This window comes from Hemitrygon akajei, unplaced genomic scaffold, assembly GCF_048418815.1.
Source record: "Hemitrygon akajei unplaced genomic scaffold, sHemAka1.3 Scf000231, whole genome shotgun sequence".
Taxonomy (NCBI): domain Eukaryota; kingdom Metazoa; phylum Chordata; class Chondrichthyes; order Myliobatiformes; family Dasyatidae; genus Hemitrygon; species Hemitrygon akajei.
In genome coordinates this window covers 24,495-42,500 of record NW_027332113.1, presented here as the reverse complement: position 1 = coordinate 42,500, position 18,006 = coordinate 24,495, and the positions used below count along the sequence as shown (strand labels likewise).

Below are 18,006 nucleotides of genomic sequence, written 5' to 3'. Positions count from 1 at the left end.
TAGTCCCATATCGGACCGCAAAGCACTCCAGCGTGTGGTGAAAGCTGCCCAGCGGATTATCGGCACCCAATTTCCTACCATAAATGCTGCCTGGGCAGGGCGAAAAGCATTATCAAGGATGCATCTCACCCAAACCATGGACTTTGTACTCCCCTCCCATCCGGTAGGCGCTACAGGAGCCTCCGCTCCCTCACCAGCAGGCACAGGAAGCGCTTCATCCTTGAGGCTGTGACCCTGCTGAACCTCACATCACAGCGCTAAGCTGTATTGCACCCATATTGTACTGTCTCAGTACTTTTATATTTGTGTGCTGTAGCACTTACTTTTTATTCACAGTTACTTTCTAAATAACAGTGTTCTTTGCATTTCTGGTTAGATGCTAACTGCATTTCATTTGGCTTTGTATCTGTACTCAGCACAATGACAAAAAAGTTGAATCTAATCATCGAATCTAAATGCCTCAGACAGTCTGACCTGAGACGAACAGGCTGCATTGAGAACACTCTGAGCTTTTCAGGTCTCAAATCAAAGTTGAAAGTAAATTTTATTATCAGAGTACATACATAAAACATAGAAAACCCACAGCACAATACAGGCCCTTCGGCCCACAAAGCTGTGCTGAACAGGTCCTTACCTTAGAACTACCTTGGCTTACCCATACCCTCTATTTTTCTAAGCTCCATGTACCTATCCAAGAGACTCTTAAAAGACCCTATCGTATCCGCCTCCACCACCGTCACCAGCAGCCCATTCCACACACTCACCACTCTCTGCGTAAAAATCTTACCCCTGACATCTCCTCTGTACCTATTTCCAAACACCTTAAAACTGTGCCCTCTTGTGCTAGCCAATTCCAGCCCTGGGAAAAAGCCTCTGACTATCCACACGATCAATGCCTCTCATCATCTTGTACACCTCTATCAGGTCACCTCTCATCCTCCGTCACTCCAAGAGAAAAGGCCGAGTTCACTCAACCTGTTCTCATAAGGCATGCTCCCCAATCCAGGCAACATCCTTCTAAATCTCCTCTGCACCCTTTCTATGGTTTCTACATCCTTCCTGTAGTGAGGCAACCAGAACTGAGCGCAGTACTCCGAGTGGGGTCTGACCAGGGTCCTATATAGCTGTAACATTACCTCTCAGCTCTTAAATTCAATCCCACGATTGATGAAGGCCAATACACCATGTGCCTTCTTAACCACAGAGTCAACCTGCGCAGCTGCTTTGAGTGTCCTATGGACTCGGACCCCAAGATCCCTCTGATCCTCCACACTGCCATTACTATCTTACCATTAATACTATATTCTGCCATCATATCTGACCTTCCAAAATAAACCACCACACACTTATCTGGGTTGAACTCCATCTGCAACTTCTCAGCCCAGTTTTGCATCCTATCAATGTCCCGCTGTAATTCTCAACCTTGAAATTCTTTTTCCTGCAAGCATACTCAGCTAATCTATTAAATGGTAGTTATAACAGGATCAATGAAAGATCAAATAGAACATAGAAGACAACAGAATTTTCAAATGCAACTATAAATAAATAGCAATAAATAATGAAGGCAAGAGATAACAAGATAAAGATTCCTTAAAGGAAGATCATTGGTTGTGGGAACATCTCAATAGATGAGTGTAGTTATCCTCTTTTGTTCAAGAGCCTGATGATTGTGGGGTAATAACTGTCCCTGAACCTGTTGGTGTGAGTCCTGAGGCTCCTGTACCTCCTTCCTGATGGTTGAGGGGGTAATAACTGTTCCTGAACCTGGTGGTGTGAGTCCTGAGGCTCCTGTACCTCCTTCCTGATGGTTGAGGGGTAATAACTGTCCCTGAACCTGGTGGTGTGAGTCCTGAGGCTCCTGTACCTTCTTCCTGATGGTTGAGAGGTAATAACTGTTCCTGAACCTGGTGGTGTGAGTCCTGAGGCTCCTGTACCTCCTTCCTGATGGTTAAGAGGTAATAACTGTCCCTGAACCTGGTGGTGTGAGTCCTGAGGCTCCTGTACCTCCTTCCTGATGGTTGAGAGGTAATAACTGTCCCTGAACCTGGTGGTGTGAGTCCTGAGGCTCCGGTACCTCCTTCCTGATGGTTGAGAGGTAATAACTGTTCTTGAACCTGGTGGTGTGAGTCCTGAGGCTCCTGTACCTCCTTCCTGATGGTTGAGAAGTAATAACTGTTCTTGAACCTGGTGGTGTGAGTCCTAAGGCTCCTGAACCTCCTTCCTGATGGTTGAGGGGTAATAACTGTTCCTGAATCTGGTGGTGTGGGTCCTGAGACTCCTGTACCTCCTTCCTGATGGTTGAGAGGTAATAACTGTTCCTGAACCTGGTGGTGTGAGTCCTGAGGCTCCTGTACCTCCTTCCTGATGGTTGAGAAGTAATAACTGTTCTTGAACCTGGTGGTGTGAGTCCTAAGGCTCCTGTACCTCCTTCCTGATGGTTGAGGGGTAATAACTGTTCCTGAATCTGGTGGTGTGGGTCCTGAGACTCCTGTACCTCCTTCCTGATGGTTGAGAGGTAATAACTGTTCTTGAACCTGGTGGTGTGAGTCCTGAGGCTCCTGTACCTCCTTCCTGATGGTTGAGAAGTAATAACTGTTCTTGAACCTGGTGGTGTGAGTCCTGAGGCTCCTGTACCTCCTTCCTGATGGTTGAAAGGTAATAACTGTTCTTGAACCTGGTGGTGTGAGTCCTGAGGCTCCTGTACCTCCTTCCTGATGGTTGAGAAGTAATAACTGTTCTTGAACCTGGTGGTGTGAGTCCTGAGGCTCCTGTACCTCCTTCCTGATGGTTGAGGGGTAATAACTGTCCCTGAACCTGGAGGTGTGAGTCCTGAGGCTCCTGTACCTTCTACCTGATGGCAGCAGTGAGCAGTGGCCTGGGTGGTGAGGATCTTTGATGATGGACGCTGCTTTCTTACGACAGCGATTCATGTAGATGTACTCAATAGTTGGGAGGGCTTGACCCCTGATGTACTGGGCTGAATCCATTAACTTTTGTAGGATTTTTTGTTCAAATGCATCGGTGTTCCCATACCAGGCTGTAATGCAGTCAGTCAGTAGATTCCCCACTTAACATCTATATATGTTTGTAAAAGTTTTAGAAGTCATGCTGAATCTCCACAGACTCCTAAGGAAATATAAGTACTGTCATCTTTTCTTAACAATTACATTTATATGATGGATCCAGGACAGGTCCTCGGAGATCGTGTCATCCAGGAATTTAGTTACTGACCCTCTCCACTCCTGATCCTCCGATGAGACCTCTGGTTTCCCTCTCCTGAAGTCTACCATCAGTTCCTTGGTCTTGCTGACGTTGAATGGGAGGTGGTGGCTATTACACCACTCAGTCAGATTTTCACTGTCCCTCCTGTATGCCAATCGATCGTTCGGCCCACAACAGCGGTGTCATCAGCAAGTTTGTATCTGCTGTTGGAGCTGTGCTCGGCCACAGTGGTCGGTGTGAAGCGAGTGGAGTCGGGGACGCAGCACACGTCCCTGTGGTGCTCCTGTGCTAATGAGATCTTATTGCCGTCCAAACTGAGCGGGGCTTACGAGTGAGGAAATGCACAAGGAGGTACTGAGGCCCAGGTTTGGAATTTAGTGATGAGCTTTGAGGGGATTCTGGTACTAAATGCCGAGCTGTAATCGATAAACGACATCCCGATAGACGCACCTTTTGCGGTCCAGCGACTCCGGGGTTGAATGAAGAGCCGACAAGATGACGTCTGATGTCGAGCTGTGGCTCCGGTCGGCAAACTGGAGTAGATCCGAGCCGCCGCTCAGAGAGGAGCTGATATGCTTCAGCACCAGCCTCTCAAAACTGTGCCACTGGGCGACAGTCATTGGGGCAGGTTACCACGACCTTCCTGGGCTCCAGGGTAGGACTGGAGCCTGCTTGAAGTGGGTATCACACACCGGCGGAACGAGAGGTGGCACATCTCCGTGAACACTCCAGCCAGCTGGTCAGCACAGGTCAGTTACATACTCCATCCGGACCGAATGCTTTCCTTGGATTCGCCCTTCCTGCACGTCATCTTTAGATCCTGAGACCAGAGGATCATCAGGAGATGTAGGGGTGCACGACGGTTTGTCCATGCTCTGCTGGTCCAGTCAAGCACAACAGGCATTGAGCTCATCTGGAGCAAACCTCTGCTGTCCCCCCCATTTCACTTGATTGAACTCTGCATTCAACCCCTGCCACAACTGTCAAACATCCCTCACTGATTCCAGTTTAGTCTGGAATTGCCAGTGAAATGGCTTCCTGGAGACCATTTCTGCACCCCAAGAGTTTAATTCCACTGATCTGCCCCTCAGCAAAATTCAGATTTCATGGGTCATCCATACCTCAGCAAGGATCTGTACCCCCCTGCAATTCACCTATCACCCAAACTACACCAGTCCTCAGTGAGGGGTGAGCGGTGGAGAGGGCGAGTAACAGCAAGTTCCCGGGTGACAACGTCTCAGAGAATCTCTCCTGGGCCCAGAACATCGAAGCAACCATGAAGGAAGCGAGCCAATTTCTTAGAAAATGAGCAGCACCGTCATCACAGACCATTGCAAATTCCACAGATGCACACTGGAAAGCATCCTGACTGGCTGTATCATCAGGAACCCACAACATCTGGGCCAGTCCCTCAGACAGGAGGTACAGGAGCCTGCAGGCCCACAGCCCAAGGACCAACAACAGCTTCTTGTCACTGAATCATCTTCTTGAACTGATCTGCAAGTCCCTAATTCCATCCCAGACTGGATTCACTCACCTTGCAAATTGTGGTTTTATTTGTTTTTCTCCATTGTGTAAGTTATGTACAATTAATGTCAATTTAAATTTGTGTAATTAATGTCTGATATCTTTGTGATGTTCTGTACCGTTCCACATCCCAGGGTTCAACAACAGCTTCTTCTCACTGTATCATGTTCCCGCACTGACCTGAAAGTCCCTAATAGCATGTCAGACTAGATTCACACACATTGCAAACTGTGGCTACGTTTGTTTTCCTTCATTGTGTAATATATGTATAATTAATGTTAATTTAAGTTTGGGTAATTAATGTCTCACATTTTACCAATATTCTATACTGTAACTGCTAAAAACTAATTTTCATAACATTTACACCCTGGTTATATTTGCCCAGGACAATAAACTTTAACACTGAACTTGAGAGTGGATTCGATGGAGACTGAGGTGAGGGCCTGTTATTCGGGCTGTGGAGATCGATGGAGTGATGATCTGTCCCAATGCACCACAGTCTGGTACTTACCACAGCTTCTGTAATTTACACTTCGGGTTTCTCAGAGCCTCAAACACCAGTTTCACTCCTGAATCTCCCAGTTCATTATCACGTAGGTCCAACTCAGTCAGTGAGCGGTTTGTGCTGAGAACGGAGGTGAGATCCACAACACCAGCAGCTGTGAGACCGACAGACTCCAGACTGTGGATCAGAGAGAGATGAGAAGTTTAATCCCAGGGTTTATTAATCCCACTTTCAATTTATTAACACCGCAATTACTGATAACACCAATGTCCAGCATCAGCCAGCAGTGCATATAAACATCACCACAGCATGATCCCCAGAAACACTCAGTTCACATCGGAACCAACGGCAGAAACGTGGGGAATACTGTACATTTGTGAAGACTCTGTCTATCGCAGATCACACTCCCCTGTCTGCAACATATTCAGCCTTGCAGTGCAGATCAGAGTGTCCTCTTGACTCCGTTTCTCTCAGAAGGATAAAGGCACCCCCCACTCTCCTTACACTCACACACACAGAGCCCTTGTAGTCTGTCAGAAGAGCCAGTTCCATATCAGACACACAATGTGACCTGACGAGAAAGGCTGTGTTGAAAACACTCCGACCTTCCCAGAAGTCTTAAATCAACTCCTGATTCAGTGTGGAACTGACCTCCTTCAATTTACCTATCACCCCAACAGGTCCACAGCAGATACCTTCTCATCTCTGTTCTGGATGATTCCAGGCAACTGGAAATATATACGTCAGCCTGTTGTTCTATCACCAATTTGTGAGTCTCTGTCCCTCGCGCTGTAACTGGATCCTTGACTTCCTCATCCTCCTCACTCACCATCAACGCCAGCGTGCCTGAGCAGTGCGTGCTTCACCCCCTGCTCTGTTCTCTCTACACCACTGGCTCTGCGGCTGAGCACAGCGCCAAAGCTGTCTGCAGATGCACCGGTGACAAACTGTTGTTGGCAGAATGATACATGGCGATGGGGTGGTGTACAAGGTCAGGCGGTTGAGAGGTGTTATCAGAAGAACCTCACAGTGAACATCTGAAAGATCAAGGAACTTTAGGAAGGGGAAGTCAGGCAAACGAACACCGGTCCTCCCTGAGGGGTGAGCGGTGGAAAGGGTGAGTAGCAGCAGGAAATTCCTGGGTGATACCGTCTCTCACGGGTGCAGAACATAGAGGCAATGATGAAGAACACATGCTAGCCTCTCTTTGAAGATTGAGGAGACTGGTGTGTCATCGTAAACTGTGACAAACCTCCACAGATGTACATAGAAAAGCGTTCGGACCAGCTGCTTCACAGCCTGGATTGAAACTTCAATGCCCAGAAGCACAAGAGGTTGCATCTCGGGTACAACTTGCCCCAGCCTCGCGGATGTTTAAATCAGCGATGTCAATGTACATTAGAGGCTTCTGAGCCACGTTTGGATAGGCACATGGAAGTAAGGAAGATGGAGGGATATGGACATTTTGTAAGAAGGAGGGATTAGTCTTTGGAGGAATTTTGATTTGTTTTTAACCTGGTTCGGCACAACATTGAGGGCTGAGTAGCCTGTTCCTGTGCTGTATTGTTCTAAGCCTCTGGGTCTCAAACGGTGACATCCATCACCAAGAACCCACACCATCTGGGTAATTCGCTCTTCTCAACGCTGGCATCAGACAGGAGGTACAGGAGCCTGAAGACCCACCTTCCAAGATTCAACAACAACTTCTTCCACTGCCATCATTTCTCCTGAACTGACCTGAAAGACCTTAATTCCATCTCAGACTAGATTCAGTCACATTGCTAAATGCGGATATGATTGTTTTTCTCTATTGTGTAATTTATGTATAATTAATGTTTATTTAAGTTTGTGTAATTAATGTCTGATATGTTTACAATGATCTGTACCGTTGCGACAAAAAGCTGATTTTCACAACATTTACACCACGGATATATTTGACCAGAAGAATAAACTTTAACACTGAACTTGCGAGTAGACCCGATGGAGCGCAAGCTGAGAGCCTGCTGTTCGGGTTGTGGAGAGATGACCTCTCCCAATGTCTCACAGTCTGGTACTTACTCAAGTTTCTGTATTTTACACCCTGGGTTCCTCAGAGCCTCAGACACCAGTTTCATTCCTGAATCTCCCAGTTCATTCTCAGCCAGGTCCAGCTCCGTCAGTGAGCGGTTTGTACTGAGAGCAGAGGCGAGATCCACAACACCAGCAGCTGTGAGACTGACAGACCGTAGACTGTGGATCAGAGAGAGATGAGAAGTTTAATCCCAGGGTTTATTAATCCCACTTTCACCAATACCCACTGTAATGTTCAGTGTTTATTAACCCCACAATTACTGGTAACACCAATGCCCAGCATCAGACACCAGTGAGTATAAACATCACTGCACCCTCCGAACTGGAAACACTCAAATCTCCCCAGAACAAATGGCAGAACCCAGGGGACATTGTATATTTGTGTTCACCCTCTACATCCCAGCCCCACTCCACAGTACACCACCACTCTGGACCCTGTGCTCTATACTGAATCACAGGGAGGCAGTGTAACCTTCCACACTCCTCGTTTCCCCTCCCCTTGTCCCGTCTCCACAGAAAAACCCCGCACATCCCTGTGTTCCTCACATCATCCCAGAGGACATCCTCTGGACAGGGTGTCAGACGACACAACTGCCTCTCCATCTGCCGAGTCATTCTGTGCTCACAGAACCAACCTTGCAGGGGACTCCACTCACCATCTACGTTAACTGTACATCCCAACCCAGTCACCACACCGACACAATGCTGCCTCGGGGAAACACCAACACTCCAAACCGGTTTCACCACAGCAAGAATATTCTCCAAACCCCACACCGAGAGCTGAGGGTTACAATGGTTTACAGTTCAGTGAGAATATTAAACCAGCTCCAGGTCAAAGGTTGGGGAAGTAAAGTTACCAAAACACTGAGACAAGTTTAAAACCATCAGTGAGAAACGTTCAACGGACAATCTGACCCTGAACATTTTGTGGTCTGTGTCCATGTTATGTCACACCTTCCTCCGTGGGTCTGATGGTGTCCAAATGGTCAGTAATTTCCTGTTGTGTCTGAGTCCCCACAGGGAACTGGGTAAAGGCCACCCCACTTTAATCTCACAGAGATGGACCCTGTACTGTGTTACAAGAGCTGATTCCACATCAGATGCACACAGTGACCTGAGGTGAACAGACTGCATTGAAAACACTCTGACCCTTGCAGAGGGGGAGGCGAGTGGCCCTGATTGAGCCTGAGGTGAGAACTTGTTCAACAGGCTGTGCAGCAGCATCGTCAATTGGAGATAGATGGAGTGATGATCATCCCCAATCCCCCACAGTCTGGTACTTACATCAGTCTCTGGATTTTACACTTCAGCTTTCTCAGAGTCTCAGACAACAGTTTCATTCCCCAATCTCCCAGTTCGTTGTAACTCAGGTCCAGCTCCACCTCTCTCAGTGAGTGGTTTGTACTGAGATCGGAGATGAAGTGCTCAAACTCAGATGTGAAACGATCAGCTGTCAACCTGATGGACCGAGAGGAAACAGGAGAGAGAAACAAACAGATTCAGTGTCAATCTCCACAGGTAACCATCAACGGTTTGAATAGTGACGCAGGGGTTCATCAGAACAGAACTGGGGCATTATTGGGACTTTACCCACACAAGCATCGACAGACTCACAGTCTGGTACTTACCCCAGTTTCTGTATTTTACACTCCGAGTCCCTCAGAGCCTCAGACAACAGTTTCATTCCCCAATCTCCATGTTTATTGTACTCCTCACTAAACACAAAGCGAGAAACACTGTTACCAAAGTGGCCCTGAAGTAATTTCTCTCTCGCTCTCTCTCTCTCTCACACACTCCCATCTGGGTCTTTCCTCTCAGGGGAGCAATCCCATCAGCCCAATACCCCCTCTCCCCACTTCCCTGTACCTCTGTCACTTATTCTCACTCACACTCCCATGTGGATCTTTTTACCACTAACCTACACACCAGTGGGAACTGACAGCCACCAGTTACCCCCTCGACCTGCAGGTCTCTGGAGTGAGGGAGAAAACTGGATCACCTGGGGAAACCCACACAGTCACGGGGGGGGAGCGTGCAAACTCCACACAGACAACAGAGGCCGGGATTGAAGTCTGGTCATGGGAGCTGAGAGGCAGCAGCACTAACTCTCGTGATACTGCACGACCCTACAGAGAGGGTGCAGGTTCTGTGAATACTCCCACCCCCCAGCCCAGATTCCCCATCACCTTCACTTCACAGTGATGTCTTCCCGATGTGAATCCCTTCGATCCCAGAACAGATCACAAACTGATAAACCAATGTCTTATGGTCTTAACCTGTCCCCAGTGTCAGGGAGACTCTTCTGGGTCCCGGTCCCTCTCACACGATTCAGATCCTCAGACTCTTTGAGGCACGTACTGGCCGATTCTACATCCAGGGTCTCGCAGACTGGAGGGAGAAGCAGAGAATTAGAGAGATCCTGGGGATTGGAGGGAGGTTGTGGGGTGTGGGGATGTGGACAGGGTTCTCCCAGGATACAGCGTGCAGGAAATCCTCGCCAGGTCAGACAACAACTGAGCAGGGAGAGTGTGACGGGGGTGGGGGAGAGGGAGAAGGCAAGGGGGGAGGAGAGGGAGGTCGGGGGCGGAGAGGGAGAGGGCGAGGAGAGGGAAAGGGACAGGAGAGGGAGAGGGCGAGTGCGAGGAGAGGGAGAGGAGAGGGAGAGGGTGTGCGAGGAGAGGGAGAGGGCGAGTGCGAGGAGAGGGAGAGGGTGAGTGCGAGGAGAGGGAGAGGGAGAGGGCGAGGGTGAGGAGAGGGAGAGGGCGAGGAGAGGGAGAGGGCGAGGAGAGGGAGAGGGCCAGGAGAGGGAGAGGGCGAGGGCGAGGAGAGGGAGAGGGCGAGGAGAGGGAGAGGGCGAGGAGAGGGAGAGGGAGAGGGCGAGGAGAGGAGAGGGCGAGGAGAGGGAGAGGGAGAGGGCGAGGAGAGGGAGAGGGTGAGGAGAGGAGAGGGCGAGGAGAGGAGAGGGCGAGGGCGAGGAGAGGGAGAGGGCGAGGAGAGGGAGAGGAGAGGGAGAGGGAGAGGGCGAGGAGAGGGAGAGGGCGAGGAGAGGGAGAGGGAGAGGGCGAGGAGAGGGAGAGGGAGAGGGTGAGGAGAGGGAGAGGGAGAGGGCGAGGAGAGGGAGAGGGAGAGGAGAGGGAGAGGGCGAGGAGAGGAGAGGGCGAGGGCGAGGAGAGGGAGAGGGAGAGGGAGAGGGCGAGTGCGAGGAGAGGGAGAGGAGAGGGAGAGGGAGAGGGCGAGTGCGAGGAGAGGGCGAGGAGAGGGAGAGGGAGAGGGCGAGGAGAGGGAGAGGGAGGAGAGGGCGAGGATAGGGAGAGGGAGAGGGAGAGGGCGAGTGCAAGGAGAGAGAGAGGGCGAAGGACACCTGGAGTTACATGCTGACCGGTTGTTGATGGAAATGGGACTCGCTCTCGGAGCCTGAGGACCAGAGCCACTTTTCGATATGCTGAGGACGCGGCCTGGGAGACGAGCCCGCCCTCAGGGTGCCGGGTTTCCGTGGCTCTGGAGACGGACTGATGAAAGGCCGGTGCTGCCGCCTGATGCATCATCAGAGATGGACGGTCACAGGCAGCGAGCTGGCCGCCGGCTGTGTGTCCAGAGACCTGTGTGCTCTTTGGGCACAGAGCTCGGAAAAAGCGACACAATGTATTTTTGACCCCATGAACCAGCCGGTTGTTTTGTTACGCCTCCCCTCTCGCTGTGAAACAGGGACACCTCATTTTCCCTTATTAGTGAGAGAGAGAGAGAGAGCCTGTGGCGTGTCGGTGAAGGAGAAGTCTTCGAGGTGCTGAAAGTCTGCGAGGTTATTGATGCTTTCCTGCACGCTCGGTGGGGGTGGGGTGCCAAAGCTGTTTTGCTGGTGGGGGGAGGGTGGTTCATTGTTTTGGGGTGGGGTTCTAACATTTAACTATCATTCATTCTTTGGGGCACTCCTCTGTTTTCGTGGATGTTTGCGAAGAAAAAGAATTCGAGGATGTATATTCTATACATTTCAATGACATTAAATGTACCTATTGAGAGGGGGAGAGTGAGGGGGGATAGGGGAGAGGGCGGAGGGGGTGAAGTGGGGAGAGGGGGAGCACAGAGTTGTTGTTGCTTGTCTAAAATAAACGCAGGTTACTGGAACTCCTCATCAGCTCAGACAGAGTCTCACTCCAGTTGATCGTCATATGCACAAGTACCACTACCTACAGGATCCCTTTAACAACTTCAGTCCATGTAACTTCACTTTTATAATAAACCAGAACACAGGAATTGTTGCAAACTCTACCTTGCTTCATGGCATCAAACATCCCTCTCAATATTGTGTCCCTGAATTCTCCGATGGTTACGGCACCTTCTGTTACAGACAATGTCTGAGCTTCATCATTAACCCTGTAAAATCAAACAGTGGGTTATAAAGTCACTGGAACTATTACCTGAGATGTTTTTAACAAACGGTGCAGAGTTTCAGTAAAGGGTCTGCCCTACCTCCTGTCCTGACACAATTCCTCCTGTAATAAATAAAACACAGATATGAATTGACTGGGACTGAACATCCACGTTCTCACCGCGAGGGACGGCGAATGGATTTTAACGCGAGGTTCAGGGGAATATTACATTTAGGCTGCACAAAGTGATCAATAACTCAGCATGCAGGTCCCAGCAGCTCAATCCCGGGGAAGACCAGAGAGACCCTTGATCTATTAGTTTGGTGACAAGAGCAGGTCTGCTCCAGAACAGACTGTGGGCTTTCACTCAACAACAATCCCTCACCTTCAGAAACATCACACTGTCTTCCTCATTCATCTGTTCCTGTAACTTGGAGAGTTTCTCCTCTACAGAGGTTAAATTCTCTTCAATCTCCTGAAGATTTTTCTCCATGGTGTTCAGAATCTTCTCCTCCTCTGCCCTGAGATCACTCAGTAGGCGCTGCTCTCTCTCAGCCAGAACCTGGTGTATTTTAGCAAACTCAGATGTGACGTTGGTCTGCAGACTGTGTGACTGTTCCTGTCAAATGAAAGGTGATGGTTGATGTTACCCTGCAATAAAGAAGACTATATAGATGGATAGATATCGATCCCAAAGGAAATTACAGTGTCACCGGAGCAATACAAGAGCAAGATATACAAATATTAGAAGAGAAATAAAGAATAAAAAAAGTTATCTCAAACAATCTAACAGGAGGGGGTCATCACTCCCCTGACTCATTATAGAGCCTAATGGCTGGGGGTAGGAATGATCTCACACACCGCTCTTCGGAGCAGCACCGTTGTCTCAGTCTATTATCAAAAACGTGCCTCTGTTCAGCCAAGGTGTCTTGCAGAGGGCGAGAAACATTGTCCAGAATTGCCAAGGTTTTCCGGAGGTCCTTCCATAGAACCATAAAATATTACAGCACAGAAACAGGCCTTTTGGCCCTTCTTGGCTGTGCCGAACCATTTCTCTGCCTAGTCCCACTGACCTGCACCCGGACCATATCCCTCCATACCCCTCTCATCCATATACCTGTCCAAGTTTTTCTTCAATGTCGAAAGTGAGCCCACATTTACCACTTCATCTGGCAGCTCATTCCACACTCCCAACACTCTCGGTGTGAAGAAGCCCCCCCCCTCAATGTTCTCTTTAAACTTTTCCCCCTTCCCCCTTAACCCATGTCCTCTGGTATTTTTCTCCCCTGGCCTCAGTGGAAAAAGCCTGCTTGCATTCACTCTATCTATACCCATCATAATTTTATACATTTCTATCAAATCACCCCTCATTCTCCTACGCTCCAGGGAATAAAGTCCTAACCTATTCAACCTTTCTCTGTAACTCAGTTTCTCAAGTCCCAGCAACATCCTTGTAAACCTTCTCTGCACTCTTTCAACCTTATTAATATCCTTCCTGTAATTCGGTGACCAAAACTGCACACAATACTCCAAATTCGGCTTCACCAATGTCTTATACAACCTCACCATAACATTCCAACTCTTATACTCAGTACTTTGATTTATAAAGGCCAATGAGCCAAAAGCTCTCTTTGTGACCCTATCTACCTGTGATGCCACTTTTAGGGAATTATGTATCTGTACTCCCAGAGCCCTCTGTTCTACTGCACTCCTCAGTGCCCTACCATTTACCTTGTATGTTCTACCTTGGTTTTTCCTTCCACAGTGCAATACCTCACACTTGTCCGCATTAAACTCCATCTGCTATTTTTCCATCTGGTCCAGATCCCTCTGCAAGCTTTGAAAACCTTCCTCACTGTCCACTACACCTCCAGTCTTTGTATCATCAGCAAATTTGCTGATCCAATTTGCCACATTATCATCCAGATCATTGATATCGATGACAAATAACAATGGACCCAGCACTGATCTCTGTGGCACACCACTAGTCACAGGCCTCCACTCAGAGAAGCAATCCTCCACTACCACTCTCTGGCTACTTCCATTGAGCCAATGTCTAACCCAATTTACTACCTCATCACCATGTACACTTAGAGACTGAATCTTCCTAACTAACCTCCCAAGAGGGACCTTGTCAAAGGCCTTTCTGAAGTCCATGTAGACAACATCCACTGCCTTCCCTTCATCCACTTTCCTTATAACCTCCCCGAAAAACTCTAATAGAATTGTTAAACATGACCTACCACGCACAAAGCCATGTTGACTCCCCCTAATAAGTCCCTGTCTATCCAAATACTTGTAGATCCTATCTCTTAGTATTCCTTCCAATAATTTACCTACTACCGACGTCAAACTTACCAGCCTATACATTCCCAGACTACTTTTAGAGCCTTTTTTAAACAATGAAACACCATGAGCAATCCTCCAATTCTCCCGTAGGAGGACAGTATCCCGTAGATACCGACATTTTAAATATATCGGCCAGGGCCCCTGCAATTTCATCACCAGTCTCCTTCAAGGTCCCAGGGAATACCCTGTCAGGTCTTGGGGATTTATCTACTCTGATTTGCCTCAAGATAGCAAGCACCTCCTCCTCCTCTTCAATCTGTATAGGTTCCATCACATCACTACCTGTTTTCCTTATTTCCATTGACTCCATTCCAGTTTCCTTAGTAAATACAGATGCAAAAAAAAACCCATTTAAGATTTCCCACATTTCTTTTGGTTCCATACATAGCCGACCACTCTGATCTTCAAGTGGACCAATTTTATCCCTTACTATCCTTTTGCTCTTAACATACCTGTAGAAGCTCTTTGGATTATCCTTCACCTTGACTGCCAAAGCTACCTCATGTCTTCTTTTAACCCTCCTGTTTTCTTTCTTAAGTATTTTTTGCACTTTTTATATTCCTCAAGTACCTTATTTTCTCCGTTTCCTATACATGTCATTCATCTCTCTCTTCTTCTTTATCAGAGTTCTAATATCCCTCGAGAACCAAGGTTCCTTATTCTTATTCACTTTGCCTTTAATCCTAAAAAGAACATACAGACTCTGCACTCTCAAAATTTCTCCTTTGAAGGCCTCCCACTTACCAATGACATCCTTGCCAGAGAACAAACTGTCCCAATCCATGCATTTTAGATCCTTTCTCATTTCTTCAAAATTGGCCTTTTTCCAGTTTAGAACCTCAACCCAAGGACCAGATCTACCTTTATCCATGATCGTTGAAACTAATGGTGTTATGATCACTGGAACCAAGGTGTTCCCCTACACACACTTCCGTCATCTGTCCTAACTCATTTCCTAATAGATCTAATATTGCACCTTCCCTAGTTGGTACATCTATATATTGATTTAGAAATCTTTCCTGAACACATTTTACAAACTCTAACCCATCTAGACCTTTAACAGTATGGGAGTCCCAATCTATATGTGGAAAATTAAAATCCCCTACAATCACAACTTTCTGTTTCCTGCAGTTGTCTGTTATCTCTCTGCCGATTTGCTCCTCCAATTCTCGCTGATATTGGGTGGTCTATAATACAACCCCATTAATGTGGTCATACCTTTCCTGTTTCTCCGCTCCACCCATATGGCCTTGGTAGACAAACCCTCTAATCTGTCCTGCCGAAGCACTGCTCAGCACATTTTCCCTGACTAGCAATGCCACCCCGCCCCCCCGACCCTTCATCCCTCTGCCTCTAACACGTCTGAAACATCAGAACCCTGGAACATTGAGCTGCCAGTCCTGCCCCTCCTGTAGCCAAGTTTCACTAACGGCTACAATGTCATAATTCTACGTGTCAATCCACGCCCTCAGCTCGTCAGCTTTCCCCACAATACTCCTCACATTGAAATAGACACACCTCAGAAGATTATTACCACCACTCACAACCCTTCTATTTGTGACTTTGCATGAACCTTTAACACCATTTATTTTCACCCCTGCTCCACTAGCTACTCTGGTTCCCATCCCCCTGCAAATCCAGTTCAAACACCTCCTCTCCACCCCCCCCCCCCCCCCGCATAGCACTGACAAACCTCCCTGCAAGGATATTGGTCCCCCTGTAGTTCAGGTGTAACCCATCTCTCTTGTACAGGACCCACCTGCCCCAGAAGAGGTCCCAATGACCCTGAAATCTGAAACCCTGCTCCCTACACCAGTACCTCAGCCACGTGTTCATCTTCCAGACCATCCTACTCTTACCCTCACTGGCACGTAGCACAGGTAACAATCCTGAGATTACCACCCTCGAGGTCCTGCTTTTTAACTTCCTACCAAGCTCTCTATACTCACTCCTCAGGACCTCCTCACTCTTTCTTCCTACGTCATTGGTACCGATGTGTACCATGACATCTGGTTTTTCAACCTCCCATGTCAGAATGCTGTGCACGCGATCAGAGACATCCCTGACCCTGGCACCCGGGAGGCAACAAACCATCCGGGAGACTCTGTCACGACTACAGAACCTCCTACCTGTACCTCTAACTATCGAGTCCCCTTTCACTACCGCTCTCCTCTTCTTCCCCCCTCCCTTCTGCAGTGCAGAACCAGACTCAGTGCCAGAGATCCGGCTGCCACAGCTTGTCCCAGGTAAGCCATCACCCCCAACAGTTTCCAAATCAGTATACTTGTTGTTGAGGGGAATGGCCACAGGGGAGCCCTGCTCTGCCTGCCCTTTCCCCTTCCCTCGCCTGATAGTAACCCAATTACCTGTGCGCTGCTCCTTTGGCGTAACTACCTCCCTGTATCTACTATCTATAAACTCCTCATTCTCCCGAATGATCCAGCGGTCATCCGGCTCCTGCTCCAGTTCCTTAACACGGTTTGTTAGGAGCTGCAGCTGGATGCACTTCTTGCAGGTGTTGTTGTCAGGGACACTGGATGTCTCCCTGACTTCCCACATCCTGCAAGAGGAGCATTCCAACATCCTGCCTGGCATTCCCTCTACTCTCAACAAAACAAAAGCTTACTCTCGCCTCTGTCTGTTCACGCCGAACCCGTCTCACTCTGACTCAGTCCAGTCCAACGATGGCCTTCGTTCTTGCACAGCCTCCATTGTGTCCAGTTTGACTCCAATAACACAGCCAGACACTCTAATCAGTGTATTGAACCTGTTGGCATCGCCCATATTGACACCACTTCCGCACAACACCACCACATAAAAGATCGTACTGCCGACAACAGACCGGTAGAACGTGTGAAGGAGAGGCCTGCACACTCCAAAGGATCTCCAAAGGAGATCTCAGTCTCCTCAGGGACTTCACTCGAGCCTGTCCTCCAGCTGAACCCCCGGGTACCTGTAGGTCCTCACCTCCTCACCATCAATAGTAACAGGGAGTTGGGCTTCCTCAAGTCCAGCAGCATCTCCTTTGTCCCACTGATGCCGAGCGGCAGGTGACTCAGCCTGCACCATTTGTCAAATTTGTCAAGTGTTGTATCTACAGTCCAGGGTAAACAGGAAGGGAGCCATGACGGTGCCCCATGGGGCCCCCGTGTTGCTTATGGCCGTGTCTATGACACACAGCTGTGAAGCCGAACAAACTGGGACCTTTTCCAGTCAGGTAGCCCATGATCCTGGAAACAGTGGAAGTGCCAACCTGCACTGAATGGAGTCCTTCCCCCCAGCAACGAGGGCTGTATGGTATTAAAGGCACTCGAGAAATCAAAAAGCACGATCCTTACAGTGCTGCCCTGCATATCCAAACGGGAGTAGGCTCCATTTGGCAGGTAGACAGCATCGTTGACTCCAGTGTGCTCCCGGTAGGCAAACTGCAAAGGATCGAGATCTGAACCGATCAGGGGTCGGAGGCGAGCGGGGACCAGCCTCTCTAGAGTCTTCATGAAGTGTGAGGGTCACGGCCACTGGACGGCAGTCATTCAAGACTTTTGCTTGGCCACACATGACTTTTTCCGCAGTCGAGACCCATCCTGGGCTGAGACTCGGATTGAAAATGCGCTGGAGAACTCCACACGGCTGCTCAGCACACTCCTTCAGGACCTTGGGACTCACACCGTCCGGTCCGACTGCCTTGCCGTGTCTGAGTTTCCCCAGAGCCCTTCTCAGTACTGAAGGAGAGTCCATGATGACTGGGGAGTTGGTGGAAGGTGGGGGCTGGGGGGGGAGGTGAAGATTGGGAGGATAGCAGGTGGTGTGTGGAGGTGTGGATGGTAGGTGCAGGACAAGGAGTGGAAGTACACAGCGATAGTCTGTGTTCTTCATTTACGTGTTGCACTGAGGGGGTGGGGCAGTTGGTACTGAGAGTGAATTGGGTGCCTCATTAAACCACACAGACCCATTAAACTGGAAGCA

The 18,006-nt window shown here is 48.9% G+C and overlaps 1 protein-coding gene across 4 annotated transcripts in view; it reads right to left on the bottom strand.

Moving 5' to 3' along the window:
• The window catches only part of LOC140724463 (ribonuclease inhibitor-like), a 35,492-nt gene that overhangs the window by 16,883 nt on the left and 603 nt on the right, over positions 1–18,006 (bottom strand). For 2 of the 4 annotated variants that reach the window (XM_073038912.1, XM_073038911.1), the window contains exons 3-10: positions 12,077–12,310; positions 11,792–11,814; positions 11,592–11,695; positions 9,601–9,712; positions 8,953–9,039; positions 8,609–8,782; positions 7,313–7,483; positions 5,261–5,431 (exon numbers count right to left, since the gene is read on the bottom strand). In XM_073038912.1, the coding sequence (XP_072895013.1) occupies positions 5,261–5,431; positions 7,313–7,483; positions 8,609–8,782; positions 8,953–9,039; positions 9,601–9,712; positions 11,592–11,695; positions 11,792–11,814; positions 12,077–12,310 (1,076 nt within the window). Of the gene's footprint in view, positions 1–5,260; positions 5,432–7,312; positions 7,484–8,608; positions 8,783–8,952; positions 9,040–9,600; positions 9,713–11,591; positions 11,696–11,791; positions 11,815–12,076; positions 12,311–17,015; positions 17,351–17,378; positions 18,005–18,006 lie in introns of those variants that run through there. The other 2 variants (XM_073038913.1, XM_073038914.1) reach the window with 2 other exon arrangements.